General features: G+C 51.4%; 1 protein-coding gene across 6 annotated transcripts in view; it reads left to right on the plus strand.

Annotated features, from left to right (window-relative positions):
• Positions 1-13,772, plus strand: part of LOC103122359 (kazrin) — a 585,567-nt gene that overhangs the window by 373,332 nt on the left and 198,463 nt on the right. The window contains exon 1 of one of the 6 annotated variants that reach the window (XM_060202327.1): positions 8,054-8,442. The exons of 4 other annotated variants lie outside the window; for them this stretch is intronic. In XM_060202327.1, the coding sequence (XP_060058310.1) occupies positions 8,238-8,442 (205 nt within the window). In that variant the 5' untranslated portion in view covers positions 8,054-8,237. Of the gene's footprint in view, positions 1-8,053; positions 8,443-13,772 lie in introns of those variants that run through there. One more of the 6 variants, XM_060202330.1, reaches the window with a different exon arrangement.

The raw sequence follows: 13,772 nt of genomic DNA on the forward strand, positions 1-13,772 counted from the left end.
CCCAGCCCCTGAATGAGTGAATATTATTAAAGTGCTCTATATGACCTTACTGATAGCCCTTGACAAGACTTGATTCCATCTCGTCCCTGCGTTGGCAAATAAAAGGAAAGCACATTTAATTTCCGAGTTAGTAAGTTACTGAGCAGAGACGCTCCCAAACAGAAACTGCTATTCTTCTAATGGATACGCATTGACCCGTGGTCTGTGTCTCTGGAATCGCACACAGGAAGTGGAGACGCAGTATCTGAAAACTGCAGTGACCCCATTCCCAGGAGCTACCCGCCCCTGACTGGAGGGTCCCAAGTGTGGAAGATGAAGTTCTGTTAGTGACCATTGGGGGCAGCAGAGGCCCCCTTTCAAGCTAGCATGTTGCAGAGGCCTTCCTGAGCTCCATCTTCAGGACAGACAGACTGTCCCACCCCTGCTCACCTGCAGGCATTCTTTATAGGCCTCACTTGGGAGGCATTGCCTGGAGAGAACTCCCCTCATTTCTGAGTAGACTCCCAGCCCTCGAGTCAACAGTGAAGTCATATCATCTTGGATAAGTGCCTCTGTCTTCTCATCTGGAACTGGGGGGAATAGGTGGTCCCCAGGGCTGTATGAGTCAGACGGGGCTTTTTTTCTGGGGAGAAATACTGGTGTTCAGTCAGTGAGACCTGTTGTCATGGTAGCACCGTGGTTATTGGCACAGACTTGGTAGCCAGACTGTGTCAGCTTGAGTTTTGCTTGTATCACTTACTGTGTGCCTTTACCTACATGACTCCTCCTCCTCCCCCTCCCCCCTACTCTTCCTCTCCCTCCTCCTCCTTCTCCTCCTCCTTTTTCCTCCAGGGTTATTGCTGATATTCCAGCACCAGCACTATGAATCCACTGCTCCTGGCAGCCATCCCCCCCACCCCCGACCATTTTCTTGAATAAGACAGAGAAAAATTGAGAAAGGAGGGGGGACATAGAGAGGGAGAGAAAAATATAGGCACCTGCAGACCTGCTTTACCGCTCATGGAGCATCCTCCCTGCAGGTGGGAAGCGAGGGACCCGGATCCTTGCGTGGGTCCTTGCGTTTCATATCATGTGCGCTTAACGCTTTGTACCTCTGCCCAGCCCTGTGACCTGACTTCTCTCTGTGTCTGTGTCCTCAGCTAGAAAAATGACAATGGCACATGTACCTCTTAGGGATATTGGGAAGATCAACTGAATAGGTACGAGATTTTAGAGCAGAGGCAGGGTACTAATTTCCATGTTCACTAGAAGTCTTAGTATTTTCAGTGCTATTGTTTTTCTTCTAAATACATAACATCTGCACTTCCTGCAGGCACTTCTCAGCTTGACCTGAAAGGAGAAGGAAGTCTTTATCCTTTTACTGCAGTTGAGACTCTAACTTGGGACCAAGACAGTCTGCCAGTTAGGGCACAGAGGCCAGCGACGCTCTGTGGAAATACTTTTAATGCTTGGCTTTGCTTGAGAACTTGGCTAAGCTTCTGCCCCCAGGGCAGGCTCTTTCCAGAGGGGAGCAGAATCTTTGCCATGTCACTGAGGTCCCAGGAAGATCGTTAGAGTACCAGTGAGCCCGTGACAGACCCACAAAAGTCTCCAGCCAAGAAGGCCTCCCTAGAACAGATGGTAGGATGGATCATGGGTAAAATCCTCTGTCCCTCCAGGGTAAAGGTCTATGATCTGGAGGAAAATCCTAGTCTAATCCTCCCCACTGCACCTGTGCCCCAGAGTCCTACTGGGACGGCCCAAGGAAGATCAGCACTGGCCCTGTTGGTGGCCTCAGGTCAAAGGCATCCCAGGGTCTTGCCAAAGTCACTGTGGAGCCCCCAGGAATGACCTGAAAGCTGCTATCTCCATGGAGACAATAGGCTTAGAATCACCAGAGTGAATCATTCGACCTCCTTTGACAGGGTCCATCAAGGTTACTTTTTGAGGGTGTATAGTCTGTAGCAGACACAAGTCAAGAGATCTACTATGTTGCCAGTGAAACCCTCACCACCATCCTGCAATGACGTAGTCTTCCTGGTCATCTCCACTAGACCACAGTGAACCTGAGGCTGCAGGAAGAAAGTGAACGGCATCACACATCAGTGGTGATCAGAGGCAGGGTCTGAATCCTGGTCTCTCTCCAGAGAACATGTCCTTTAGCCTTGGAGGGATGAGCAGCCCACACAAAAGTTTTTCCGGGAAGTTGGGCGGTAGTGCAGCCGGTTAAGCGCACGTGGCGCAAAGCACAAGGACTGATCTAAGGATCCCGGTTCGAGCCCCCGGCTCCCCACCTGCAGGGGAGTCGCTTCACAGGCGGTGAAGCAGGTCTGCAGGTGTCTGTCTTTCTCTCCCCCTCTCTGTCTTCCCCTCCTTTCTCCATTTCTCTCTGTCCTATCCAACAAGGACGATATCAATAACAACAACAATAATAATAACTACAACAATTTAAAAAAAAAACAAGGGCAACAAAAAAAAAGTTTTTCAATGGTCCCTGATTCCTGGCTTTCAGTTTCCTGACTCTCCCCCCTCCCCCCCATGTCACCCAATTCAGTGTGGGCAGACCTCATACCTTCTCTCCTCCTAAAAATGAAAAGGCAGTGGATAGCATTTCCAAGACTAGAGCAGAAAGAGACCAGGGCATTTTCTTTCTTTCTTTCTTTCTTTCTTTCTTTCTTTCTTTCTTTCTTTCTTTCTTTCCTTCTTTCTCTCTTCCTTTCTTTACTTTTTAAATCATCTTTATTTGTTCATTGGCTAGTGACTGCCAGAAATTGAGAGGGAAGGGGGAGATAGGGAGAGAGACAGAGAGACAACAGCAGCTCTGCTTTACCACTTGTGAAGTGTCCCTGTGCAGATGGGGACTGGAGGCTTGAACCTGGGTCCTTGTGCATTGTAATGCCTCATACATGACAACACACAGCCCCATGAACCCATGAAGAGGAGAAAAGAGACCACCTTAACCATGGCTAATGAAGAGTTGTCCTTAACCACTAATGAAGAGTTGTCCTTGCAGGTGGGAAGGGGACTTGAACCTGGGTGCTTGAGCTTGGTAATATGTGTACTTAACCAGGTGTGCCACCACCTAGCCCCCCCCCCCCCAACTTCATTTGATTTTGAAAGTGGGGGTATGGACATACACAGACCGAAAGGCCCTTCTCCAGGGTCACACATAAGTTCAGGGGGACTGGCATTACAGCTGAGCCTTCCCCCCCAATTACTCCCCACCCCAGATTCCTGACAGCTGTTGCCAGGAGTTGCTGAAGGTGTTCCAGGCAAGACTGTGGCCTCTCTCAGGAATCCAGCATTGTTATCTTGTCTCTTGGCTGGATTGGGCCGAGATCATCCTGGCTGGTGGATCTCCCTCCATAAGACCTCTCCCACAAACACTAAAAACAGTCAAGGGAGAAGAATTCTGAAAAACCCCAGTGGGATCAATTTCCAGTAGATGCCAAGTCCACTGGGATCCTCTACTATGTTCCTTAAGTCCAATATATCTTAGTCATTTTCACCTTTGATTTCAAGGAAGGCCTTCCCCCCTCACCCCTCCATCCCCAGGAATGTGGGGCACTGGGAATGGGAACTCGTATTCCAGTCCCCAGCCTCCTTTGTATTTTCTTTCTTTTTTTTCCTCCAGGGTTATAGCAGGGGCTTGATGTAGGCTCTATGAATCCACTGCTCCTGGTGGCCATTCTCCCCCCCCCCTTTTATTGGATAGGACAGAGAGAAATTGAGAGAGGAAGGGGAGATAGAAGGAGAGAGACACCTGCAGATCTGCTTCACAGCTTGTGAAGTGTCCCCCTGCTGCAGGTGGAGAGTCTGGGCATTGAACCCAGATCCTTTTGTGGTCCTTGCGCTTAATACTATGCACACTTAGCCAGGTGTGCCACCACCTGGCCTCTGCCTCCTTTTATTTCCTTCATTGGCATCAGCAGGCCTGAGGTCAGGGTTATGGTGACACCTTCTGGCTTTCAGTGCAACCTCTGGCCCAAGGGATGGATGGCCAGTTTTTTACCCCTGAATTCCCACCAGCTTCTGTTGTTAATGACTAGTTCAGAGGTCTGGATGGGAGCAGTTTCAACTCCCCCTTCCCTGCCAGGGCCAGACAGCAACATACCCCAGAGAAAGACAGAGCAAGCTGGATCCCAGACCCAGATGTCTCCAACACCAATTTTGTGGTTCGCAGTGCTAAGTGAACATGTGAGGCCCCTACTTTCAGAAATAATGAGGGGTTCCATTGTGATGACAACAGAGCATTAGCCTGAGTGCAGGGCTCTTCTGAGCACGATGCCCTATGCAAACGCATGTTCAGAAGATGGCCTTGTCCTGAAGTCTCAAGTAAAACCTATCCTAGTTGTATCCTTCATAAAGGGTCTATAGAGTTGGCCGGGGCAGAAAATGAAACTGGTTGTCACATCTTGGCTCTTGGATCAGCTTTTGAAGACTTGAGCAGATGTGTTTCCTGGGTCCAGGGAATCCTTACAATCAAATATAATCACTATGTGGCCGGTTAGCTCAGTTGGTTAGAGCGTGGTGCTAATAACAATCAAATATAATACTGTGTATCCAAGGAAAACAGCTTTTGGGGAAGCTATGAATTGATGCTGTGGCCAAGGTCCACCTACTGGCAGAGTTGTGAACAGAGAGACTTGAGGCCTCAGACTGGGGTGGAGTGGGAGCTGGTGGTCTGAGAACCCCCAGAGAAGGCGGACCTAACTTCTATGTGAAGTTAAGTATCTCCTCCTGAGGGTGAGGAGGAGATACTTAATCTCTCTCTCATCTCTCTCTCTCTCTCTCTCTCTCTCTCTCTCACACACACACACACACACACGTCACTACTTTTAGTAAGCCAGGATCTCTGGTAACACCTTGTCAGGCTGTCAAGCAGCAGCAGTCTTCTGTCCCCTCTATGGGGACTGGCAAGCCCATCACTTCTAAGGTCCTACTGAATCCAAGTGACAGGTGCTGCCCATTCATACCTGCTGTTTTGCTATTATGGAATTAGGAGGTAAGTGGACGACACTGTTGAAAGTGGAAAATTAAATGGCCCACCAAGAGTTCCATATATTTCAAGAACTGGGAGGGAGAGTATGCTTCTTTGTGGAGCTGAGGAGTTTGCGCATGTATTTAACATACAGGTAGTAGTTAAGGGGGATGGGTGGTGGTGTACCGGGTTGAATGCACATGTTACAGTGTGCAAAGAACCAGGTTCAAGTCCCCAGTCCTCACCTGCAGGGGGAAAGCTTTGTGAGTGGTGAAGCAGGGCAGCAAGTGTCTCTCTCTGTCTCTCTATTCCTCTCGACTTCTGGCTGTCTCTATTCCAATAAATAAAGATAATAAAAAAAAATTTTTAAATACACTTATAATAAAAAGCTAGTAATTAAGTAAACAAATACAAACTGAATGTCCCATGTTGTATGCTCAACCCACCTCACTTACCAAGTCCTCAGTTGAGCCCCTGAAGGCATCGAAGATAAACTCCTGGACAGATGTCTCTAGGGCTGAAAGCAACCTTTCTTTTGTGAATCCAGGAAAGGAAGAGGCATTGGGGAATCTCCAGTGGCTTCTATCATGTGGTATGCAATTGGTTTCTGACTCCCACTTCCCCAAAGTGGAACAGATGTTTTTCTTCTCGGGTATGAACATCACCAGCGTTTGGCATTGCCAGTTAGTCCTGCTACTAGTGGGATTTCTGTTGAAACAGGGGTCAAGGGTTCAAGGCAGCCTCATGGACTCACATAGCTAGGCCAGCTTCCTAGTCGTTAGGAGATGAGGAGGATGTGGCAAGTGGCAGCTGGGGAGACCATGGTGGCTGGTCGCCAGGCCATTGTGGTTTCTGAGAAGAGGTCTCCCTTGCTCATGAACAGGAAACTGCCAAGTGGAAGTTTGTAGAAACTTTGGGGGGGGGGAGGGTGTTAAGTGATGACCTGGTACCCACACCCAGTTGGAGAACCATGAGCCAATGGAACTAGAAATTCCCAGAGCTCAGACCTGGTCTGAGGGGAGTTAAAGGTTGACAGAAGCTGTCCCAGGAGAGTAAAAGTGTCAACTACCTGGAAGGAGGCGGCTGATGAGGCAAGTTACCCGGGTCTACAACAAAGGAGAAACTGGACCTGCCTCCCAGAGCTACTGGGAGATAATTAATCCACAGATCAAAGGGGGCTCAGAGCAGCAAACTCACTTTACAGCCAGCTCTGCCAGCCAAGGGAGCACCCCACTACAGCAGGCGGGTTCAGATTTGCAGACCCACCATGGAGCCAGCTACTACAGGGCTTGGCAGGACCAGAAACTGCACCCCCATCACCATGCCACCCCCAGCCCCATACACACTGTGGCCCAGGCCCTGACCTCTCTTGGGCATCACCACACCTGCCACAGAGTTGGCAAAGCAGGGAATTGGTAAGTTGGTTGCACTGATGATAGGGTGGAAATTACTTCCGTCCCGTTTATAGACAGGAGGAAACGGAAGATTGAGAGAGTAAGGCGCAGTCATAGAAGCCCTCTGTAGACTCATCATGGGTAGGAGCCCTGTCCTACAAGTATTCTAGTCTATGAAAGAATGGCCACTCAGTTGAGGTGAGGAAAGGTCAAATTCCAGTGTTCCCACCCCTTTCCTTTCTTTCTTTCTTTCTTTCTTCCTTTCTTTCTTTCTCCCTCCCTTCCTTCCTTCCACTCTTTCTTTCTTTCTCCCTTTCTTTCTTTCTCTCTCTCTTTCTTTCTTTCTTTCTTTTTTTTCTGTGTGTGTGTCTCCAGGGTTATTGCTGAGGCTTGGTGCCTGCACTAGGAATCCACTGCTCCTGGAGGCTATTTTTCCCATTTTGTTGCCCTTGTTCTTGTGCTTGTTGTAGTTGTTATTGTTGTCATAGCTGTTGTTATTGTTGGATAGGACAGAGAAAAATGGAGAGGGAGGGAAGACAGAGAGGAGGAGAGAAAGAGAGACACCTGCAGACCTGCTTCACCGCTTGTGAAGCGACTCCCCTGCAGGTGGGGAGCTGGGGCTCGAACCGGGATCCTAAGGCCTGTTCTTGCGCTTTACGCCATGTGTGCTTAACCCGTTGAGCTACCGCCCGACTCCCCCGCCCCCTTTCTTTCTTTCTTTTTTAATTTTTTTTTATTTAAGAAAGGATTAATTAACAAAACCATAGGGTAGGAGGGGTACAACTCCACACAATTCCCACCACCCAATCTCCATATCCCACCCCCTCCCCTGATAGCTTTCCCATTCTCTAGCCCTCTGGAAGCATGGACCCAGGGTCGTTGTGGGTTGCAGAAGGTAGAAGGTCTGGCTTCTGTAATTGCTTCCCCGCTGAACATGGGCGTTGACTGGTTGGTCCATACTCCCAGTGTGCCTCTCTCTTTCCCTAGTAGGGTGTGTCTCTGGGGAAGCTGAGCTCCAGGACACATTGGTGGGGTCTTCAGTCCAGGGAAGCCTGGCCAGCGTCCTGATGGCATCTGGAACCTGGTGATTGAAAAGAGAGTTAACATACGAAGCCAAACAAATTGTTGAGCAATCTTTATTTCTGCTTACTCTTTCTGCCCTCTCTAGGCCAGTGACAGGAACTTCTGCTCACTCTCCCTTTTTAATCTCAATAAGTATATTGAGTCATAAAGCGAGAGGAAGGAGGAGGCAGATAGCCAGACCTGCAGCCCTGCTTCACCACTTGTAAATCTCCCCACCAACGCAGGTGGGGACTGGGGACTTGAACCCGCCTCCCTGCGCACTGTCACATGTGTGCTCAAGCAGGTGCGCCATCACCTAGACCCGGGAGCTTCTGCTCTTCAGCAAGTTTGTGGAGAGACCCGTGCAAAGCCGGGTGCCGAGCCCCCTCTCCAGATGCACTCCCTCGGACCCAGGCCCGTCACCTCCGGACCTCGGTGCCAGCGACCACCTCTCAGACCCCACGCCGTCCAGGCAGGAGCCCCGGGCGGGTGCAGCGGGCGGCAGGGCCCGGGCTGCAGCGGCACAAGCCCGCGCGGCGGAGGTGCGGGGCGGGGCCAGGCACGGGGCGGGCCGGGCCGGGCCGGTGCGGGGCGGGGCGGCGGCCTCTAGCCCGGAAGGAGCGGGGGGAGGAGCCACGGGAGTGAGAGCCGTTCCCACGTGAGAGGCTCGGCCACCGAATTGAATTCCTCGCGTGCGGCCGCCGCGTCCGGCCGGACCGGGAGCCCAGGTCCCGCGCGCTGGGCGGGCGCGGTGCGCTCCGATGCGGCGGGGGCCCGGGGCGCTGTGAGCCCGAGGCCCGACCCGCACCCCGGCCCGCGGCATGCGGGCGGCCGACTCGGGCAGCTGGGAGCGCGTCCGCCAGCTCGCGGCGCAGGGCGAGCCGGCGCCTTCGTGCGGGGCGGGGGCCGGGCCGGCGCGCCGCCCGGGGCCGGCAGCCTGCGAGCCGGACGCGGCGGCGGGGTTGGGGGATCGAGCCCGCGCCGGGGCGCCCCCAGCGCGAGCGGATGGCGATGGCGTGCAGCCGGGTAGGTGCGCGCCGCGCGGGCGGCGGGGAGAGCGGGGCGAGCGGGGCGGCTGTCCGCAGGCCGGGAGGCGCCAGGCCGGGCGCGCGGGGGCGCTCCGGGCGGGCATCGCGCAGCGCCGGTGGCAAAGTTCTCGGGGCGCGCGGGGAGCCCGGCTGCGGGGGGCTGCGGGGGCCTGGGGGAGGCCCGCCTTCCCCCCCTCCACACACACACCCTTTCCCCACCCCGGGGCAGTGGGCTGCAAGGCCTCGCCTGCCGGAGCCTGGAGAACCCCCCCCGCAGCGCCTGGACACCGGCTCTGATGCTGGATCCCTGGCGACGGTTCGGAGGAAGTTGGGGCGGCCCTCCCCACCCCTGTCTCCGCACCTGTAACCCTCCCCGCAGCCCCCTGAAAGTGCCGCGGAACGGGAGAGGTTGGCTTGGGCGCCGCCCCCTCTCAGGGCAGAGTGGAGACTGGCCTTGGCTAGCAGCGCGGAGCGGGGGGGGGGGGGGGGGGTTTGCTTCTCTTGCACTTGAACGTTCGACTAAAGCAGAGGAAGAAATTGCAGCGGCGGAGGCACAGATGCAATGGTCTAATTGTGCAGCGCTTGGCTGATCCGCCCCGAGCAGAGAAAGACACTTCAGTGGCCCAGGGTTTCCAGTGGCAGCTTGCACCTTTTCCATTTCTGTTCTGGATCGGAGCTTCTCCCCCGTATCCCCCCCCCCCCCTTCTCCAAATAGGCCATGGCGGTGGGGCACTCACAGGACCCCCCCCCCCTTCTGCATCCACTTGACTTTTAAGGGTAAGAAGTCATTTAGATAGAAGGCAAAGCTCCCAGGAAGGGAGTTTGAATACTTTTTCCCAGGACAACTGAGGGCACATGGCTGTTTATTCTGTGTTGAAGTAACTGACATACTGTATCTACTTAGATTTTTACCCGGACCCAGACCAAGCATGTGTTGCAGGAGATAGAAAGCAGATATCCAAGTCCCGTGTTTTAACCAGCTGAGCCACCTCCCCCTCGGCCACTGGAATTTCTGATTTTGTCTGTTGATTGGCATTGGAACGCTTTCTCCCAGGCAGCAGTTGCAGCCCGCCAGTGCTAGTCTCCCCAGGAGACAGAATTCTGTGGCTAGAATACTTGGAGTCTTAGAAGCAGGAACTGTCAGCCGGCAGCTCCGATTAGCACAGGTCTCAGAAGAGGGGCACAGAGTCCTGGATGGGGGTTGGAGCCCCTAGACCCTTGACCTTGGGACTGGACCTGCGTCTGATATCCTCCTCTGCACAGAGCGGTGAAAATGTGAGGCAGTTTAGTGTAAAACAGCATAGAGGCAAAAGATAAAAAAGAATGAAATAGGAGAAAGTGCTTAGGCAAGTTGATTTTTTTTTTGAGAGAGAGAGAGAGAGAAAGAGACACCACAGCCCTGAAGAGAGAGAAAGAAAGAGACACCACAGCCCTGAAGAGAGAGAAAGAGACACCGCGGCACTGAAGTTTCCTTCCGTGCGTGGAAGTTGGAGAATTTGGGTCTTGCACGTGGCACAGTGGCATACTCAACTACCCAGAGTGGGCTTCTTCACTCACCCAAGTTGCTTGTTCTTTTTTGAGGATCGGTTTGCCCATCAGTAAACTGAAGATAATGACAGTCAACACTTGTTTTGATCATTCCAAAGCCGGTGTTTACAGAACTGTCTGCCTCCTTTGAGGGTTGGTGTTTAATGGATATTAGTCAGCTCCCCTCACTGGGTCACCTGCCAATGAGTGTCCCGTGGATTCATCAGTCTCCCATTCTTCTCTCTCCTCCATCTTCACCTCCTCGACTGTGTCAGGGTGACATTTGTTTTGTCTATAAACTACCTCAGTGATCCAAGGTTGATTGTGGTGCTGGTGGAAGCTGTTATTACATAAATATGTGGAGAAGATGGCGGGGTGGCGATAGAACTGTTTACTTTGTACCTTTATAGACTCATCTGTGTGCTCGTAACAAGTTTCCTGATGGCATGGTCAGTGCAGCAGCACCTCTCAAGGCTTGTGGGCGATGGTTATGGCAGCGACCCTCATGGTGTGTCCCTTTAGGACAGAAAGCAGTGCAGAGCCCCTTTCCCAGTGTTCAGATGGCATTGTCTTCTGGTCTCTGCTTGTTTTCTTCTCTTTTATTTTTATTTCTTCCTTTGATTTTTTTCTTTCTTTTTTCCCCTTCTTCTACTCCATTTATTTATTTATTTATTTATTTATTGTGGAATCAGAGCCTCAGCTGTGGATACTTGGACTTTTTTTTTCACTCAGAGAAAGAGTGTGAGAGAGATAGAGACAACCTCTAAAGTGCTTTCCTTCCTTCCTCCCTCCCTTCCTTCCTTCCTTCCTTCCTTTTTTTCTCCAGGGTTATCGCTTGTACTCGGTGCCAGCACTACAAATTCACTGCTCCTGGTAGCCATTTTTCCCATTTCATTGGACAGGACAGAGAGAAATTGAAAGAGGAGGGAGAGGTAGAGAGGGAGAGAGAAAAACACCTTGCAGGCCTGCTTACTGCTGGGCTGGTGAAGTATCCCTCCCCCCCTGCAGGTGGGGAGCTGAGGACTTGAACCTGGATCCTTGTGTGGGTCCTTGTGCTTACTACTCTGTATACTTAACCGGGTGCCCCACCACCCAGCACCCCAAGTCTGCTTCTTAAAGACCGAATGCAGTTTTTGAGACCTTCCACAGTGCCGCCATGGATGTGGTTGTCATGAGTGGAATTTCTCTGGGAGATAACTGGAATGCTCGTGGCTCAGAACTGAAAGTCTGAACGTATTGCTGAATAAGACGATCATGTCACTCGCCGTAGATCTCAGCACTGCGGCCCCCAAGTGAATGTCATGCTCAGTTCAGTGAGATGACAGGCACTGAGAGTCGGCACTTTCAGAAGTATGAACAGGAGGGAAAGGAGAAGGGATATTTACTTGGTGGAGCAAGAGGCCAAGATACCTTGGCATTTCTCACAGCCAGATCAGCAGGGTAATAGACCCCGTGCTGGTGACAGCACATTAGTGCTGGGTCACTTCTTGGAGTGCAGTGGGGTGGGGGGGAGTGGAAGCTTACATTTTTTTCTTTTCTTTTTCTTTTTTTTTTTTTTTTTGCCTCCAGGGTTATTTCTGGGGCTTGGTGCCAGCACTACAAATCCAGTGCTCCTGGTGGCCATTTTTTTTTTCATTTTGTTGCATAGGACAGAGAGAAATTGAGAGAGAAGGAGAGAGAAAAGTAGACATCTACAGACCTGTTTCCCAGCTGCAAGTAGGGAGCTGGGGACTTGAACTTGGATCCTTCTATGTGCCATTGCCCTTGGTACTTACTATGTGTGCTTAACCGGGTGAACTACCGCCCGGCCCTCGGAGTTTCTGTTCTTCTCATAGAGGCTGGGGAACAGAGTCAAAGATGCAGACATTGTACACGGCGTGGTCTGCATCTGGCGCTGGTCCAAATCTGCTTGCTGTTAAGCTATCCCCGTAACTCAGTTTCCGCGCTGGTGCCTTGGGAAGAGATCCTTTTGAAGGAGGCTCATTCCAGAGCCCCTGCAGGGTGGATCCGGTATTCACCCAAGGTTCTCTCGCCCTAAGAACGTGACTTACAGCAGTTCGGGTTGTCTGAGCATTCCGTCACATTTCTCGAGCAGTAACTCCTGCCAGGCACTGTTGTAGCTGCCAGGGACATAGCAGCACACCAGACAGCTCTGGTCCGTGTTTCCATGGAGCTTCTATTGGGTGGGAGGAGATTTTCACTAGGCAAATATGCACAGATGTGTCCAGGGATGGTAAGTACTCTGCCAAAAACCTCGACCAGGTGAGAGGGATAGTGTGATAGGAGCGGGTGCCAGCCGGGTGGTGAGAGAGAGAGAGAGAGAATCTAGAGAGGAAATTCCCTGGAGAATGCAGTGAGGGAAGTAAGGAAGGAAGGAAGGAAGGAAGGAAAGCACTTTAGAGGTTGTCTCTATCTCTCTCACTAAGGTATATTGCTGACCAGCCAAAGGAGACAAGTCATTTGGGAAGTTCTTGGTCAACTAGTATGTTTGGTAACTGGACACTGTCTGTTCCCATCTGAGACCTCTCCCAGCTTCTAGACCCAGAACAGATTCCATTAGCTTCAAAAGCTGTAGTACCACAAGAGCCAGGGAGCTGGTGCAGTGGATAAGGTGTTTGGCTTCATAATTAAAAAAAAAAAATAGTCTTTATTTATTTATTGGATAGAGCTAGCCAGAAATTGAGAGGGAAGAGAGTGATAGAGAGGAAGAGGGAGAGAGAGATAGCTACAACGCTGCTTCACCATTTGTAAAGCTTTCCCCCCTGCAGGTGGAGACCAGGGGCTTGAACCTAGGTCCTTGCATATTGTGACATGTGTGTTCAACCAGGTGTGCCACCACCTGGCCCCTGGACCAAAATGTTTTTAAGGTTGCAGAAGGTGGGAGGTCTGGCATCTGTAATTGCTTCTCTGCTGGGCATGGGTGTTGGCAGGTGGAGCCATACCCCCAGCCTGTTTTTCTCTTTCCCTAGTGGAGTAGGGCTCTGGGGAGGTGTGACTTCAGGACATGTGGGTGAGATCTTCTGCCCAGGGAGATCAGAATGGAATCAGTAGCATCTGAAACTTGGTGGCTTAGAGGAAGTAAGATATAAAGCAGAACAAATTATTTAGTCAACAGGAACCCAAAGGTAGGAATAGAGCAGATGAAATTAGGGGTTGGGAGATAGGAGCTGGCGCAGTGGGTTAAGCACATGTGGCACAAAGAGCAAGGACCTGCGTAAGGATCCTGTTTTGAACCCCCGGCTCCCCACTTGCAGGGGGTTCATTTCACAGGTGGTGAAGCAGGTCTGCAGGTGTCTATCTTTCTCTCCCCTTCTCTGTCTTCCCCTCCTCTCTCCATTTCTCTGTCCAATCCAACAACAACGACATCAATAGCAACAATAATAACAACAGTGTAGGAAGAAGCTAGGAAGTCTACTTTAGGTATGTTCTAAGGGGCTCACAACTTGAGTAATTTTTGCCTGAGCCTGACAGCATGCAGGTGGACTAAAAATATTGTTTGGCAAGGCGTTGTCAGTGTTTAGAATAAATAGGGCTGGAAAGCTGGATTAGGGCCAGGAGTAGCTCCCAAACATGAGGAGAATTTATAAATACTATCAACTGTTTACCCCATTGATCTGACCCAGGGCATAGATAGATAGACAGACAGATAGACAGATAGTTATCCCAACTTAGCACAGGAGCCTGTGTGTCTCTGGGACCGTAGAAGCTTTTTCATACACTCTGCCTTTTTTTTCTTGGTCACTTGAGTTCTTCCCTCTTCTTTTTTTCTTTCTTTTCCCTTTTTTTTTTTCCTCCAGGGTC

This window comes from Erinaceus europaeus, chromosome 11 (assembly GCF_950295315.1).
Source record: "Erinaceus europaeus chromosome 11, mEriEur2.1, whole genome shotgun sequence".
NCBI classification, from domain to species: domain Eukaryota; kingdom Metazoa; phylum Chordata; class Mammalia; order Eulipotyphla; family Erinaceidae; genus Erinaceus; species Erinaceus europaeus.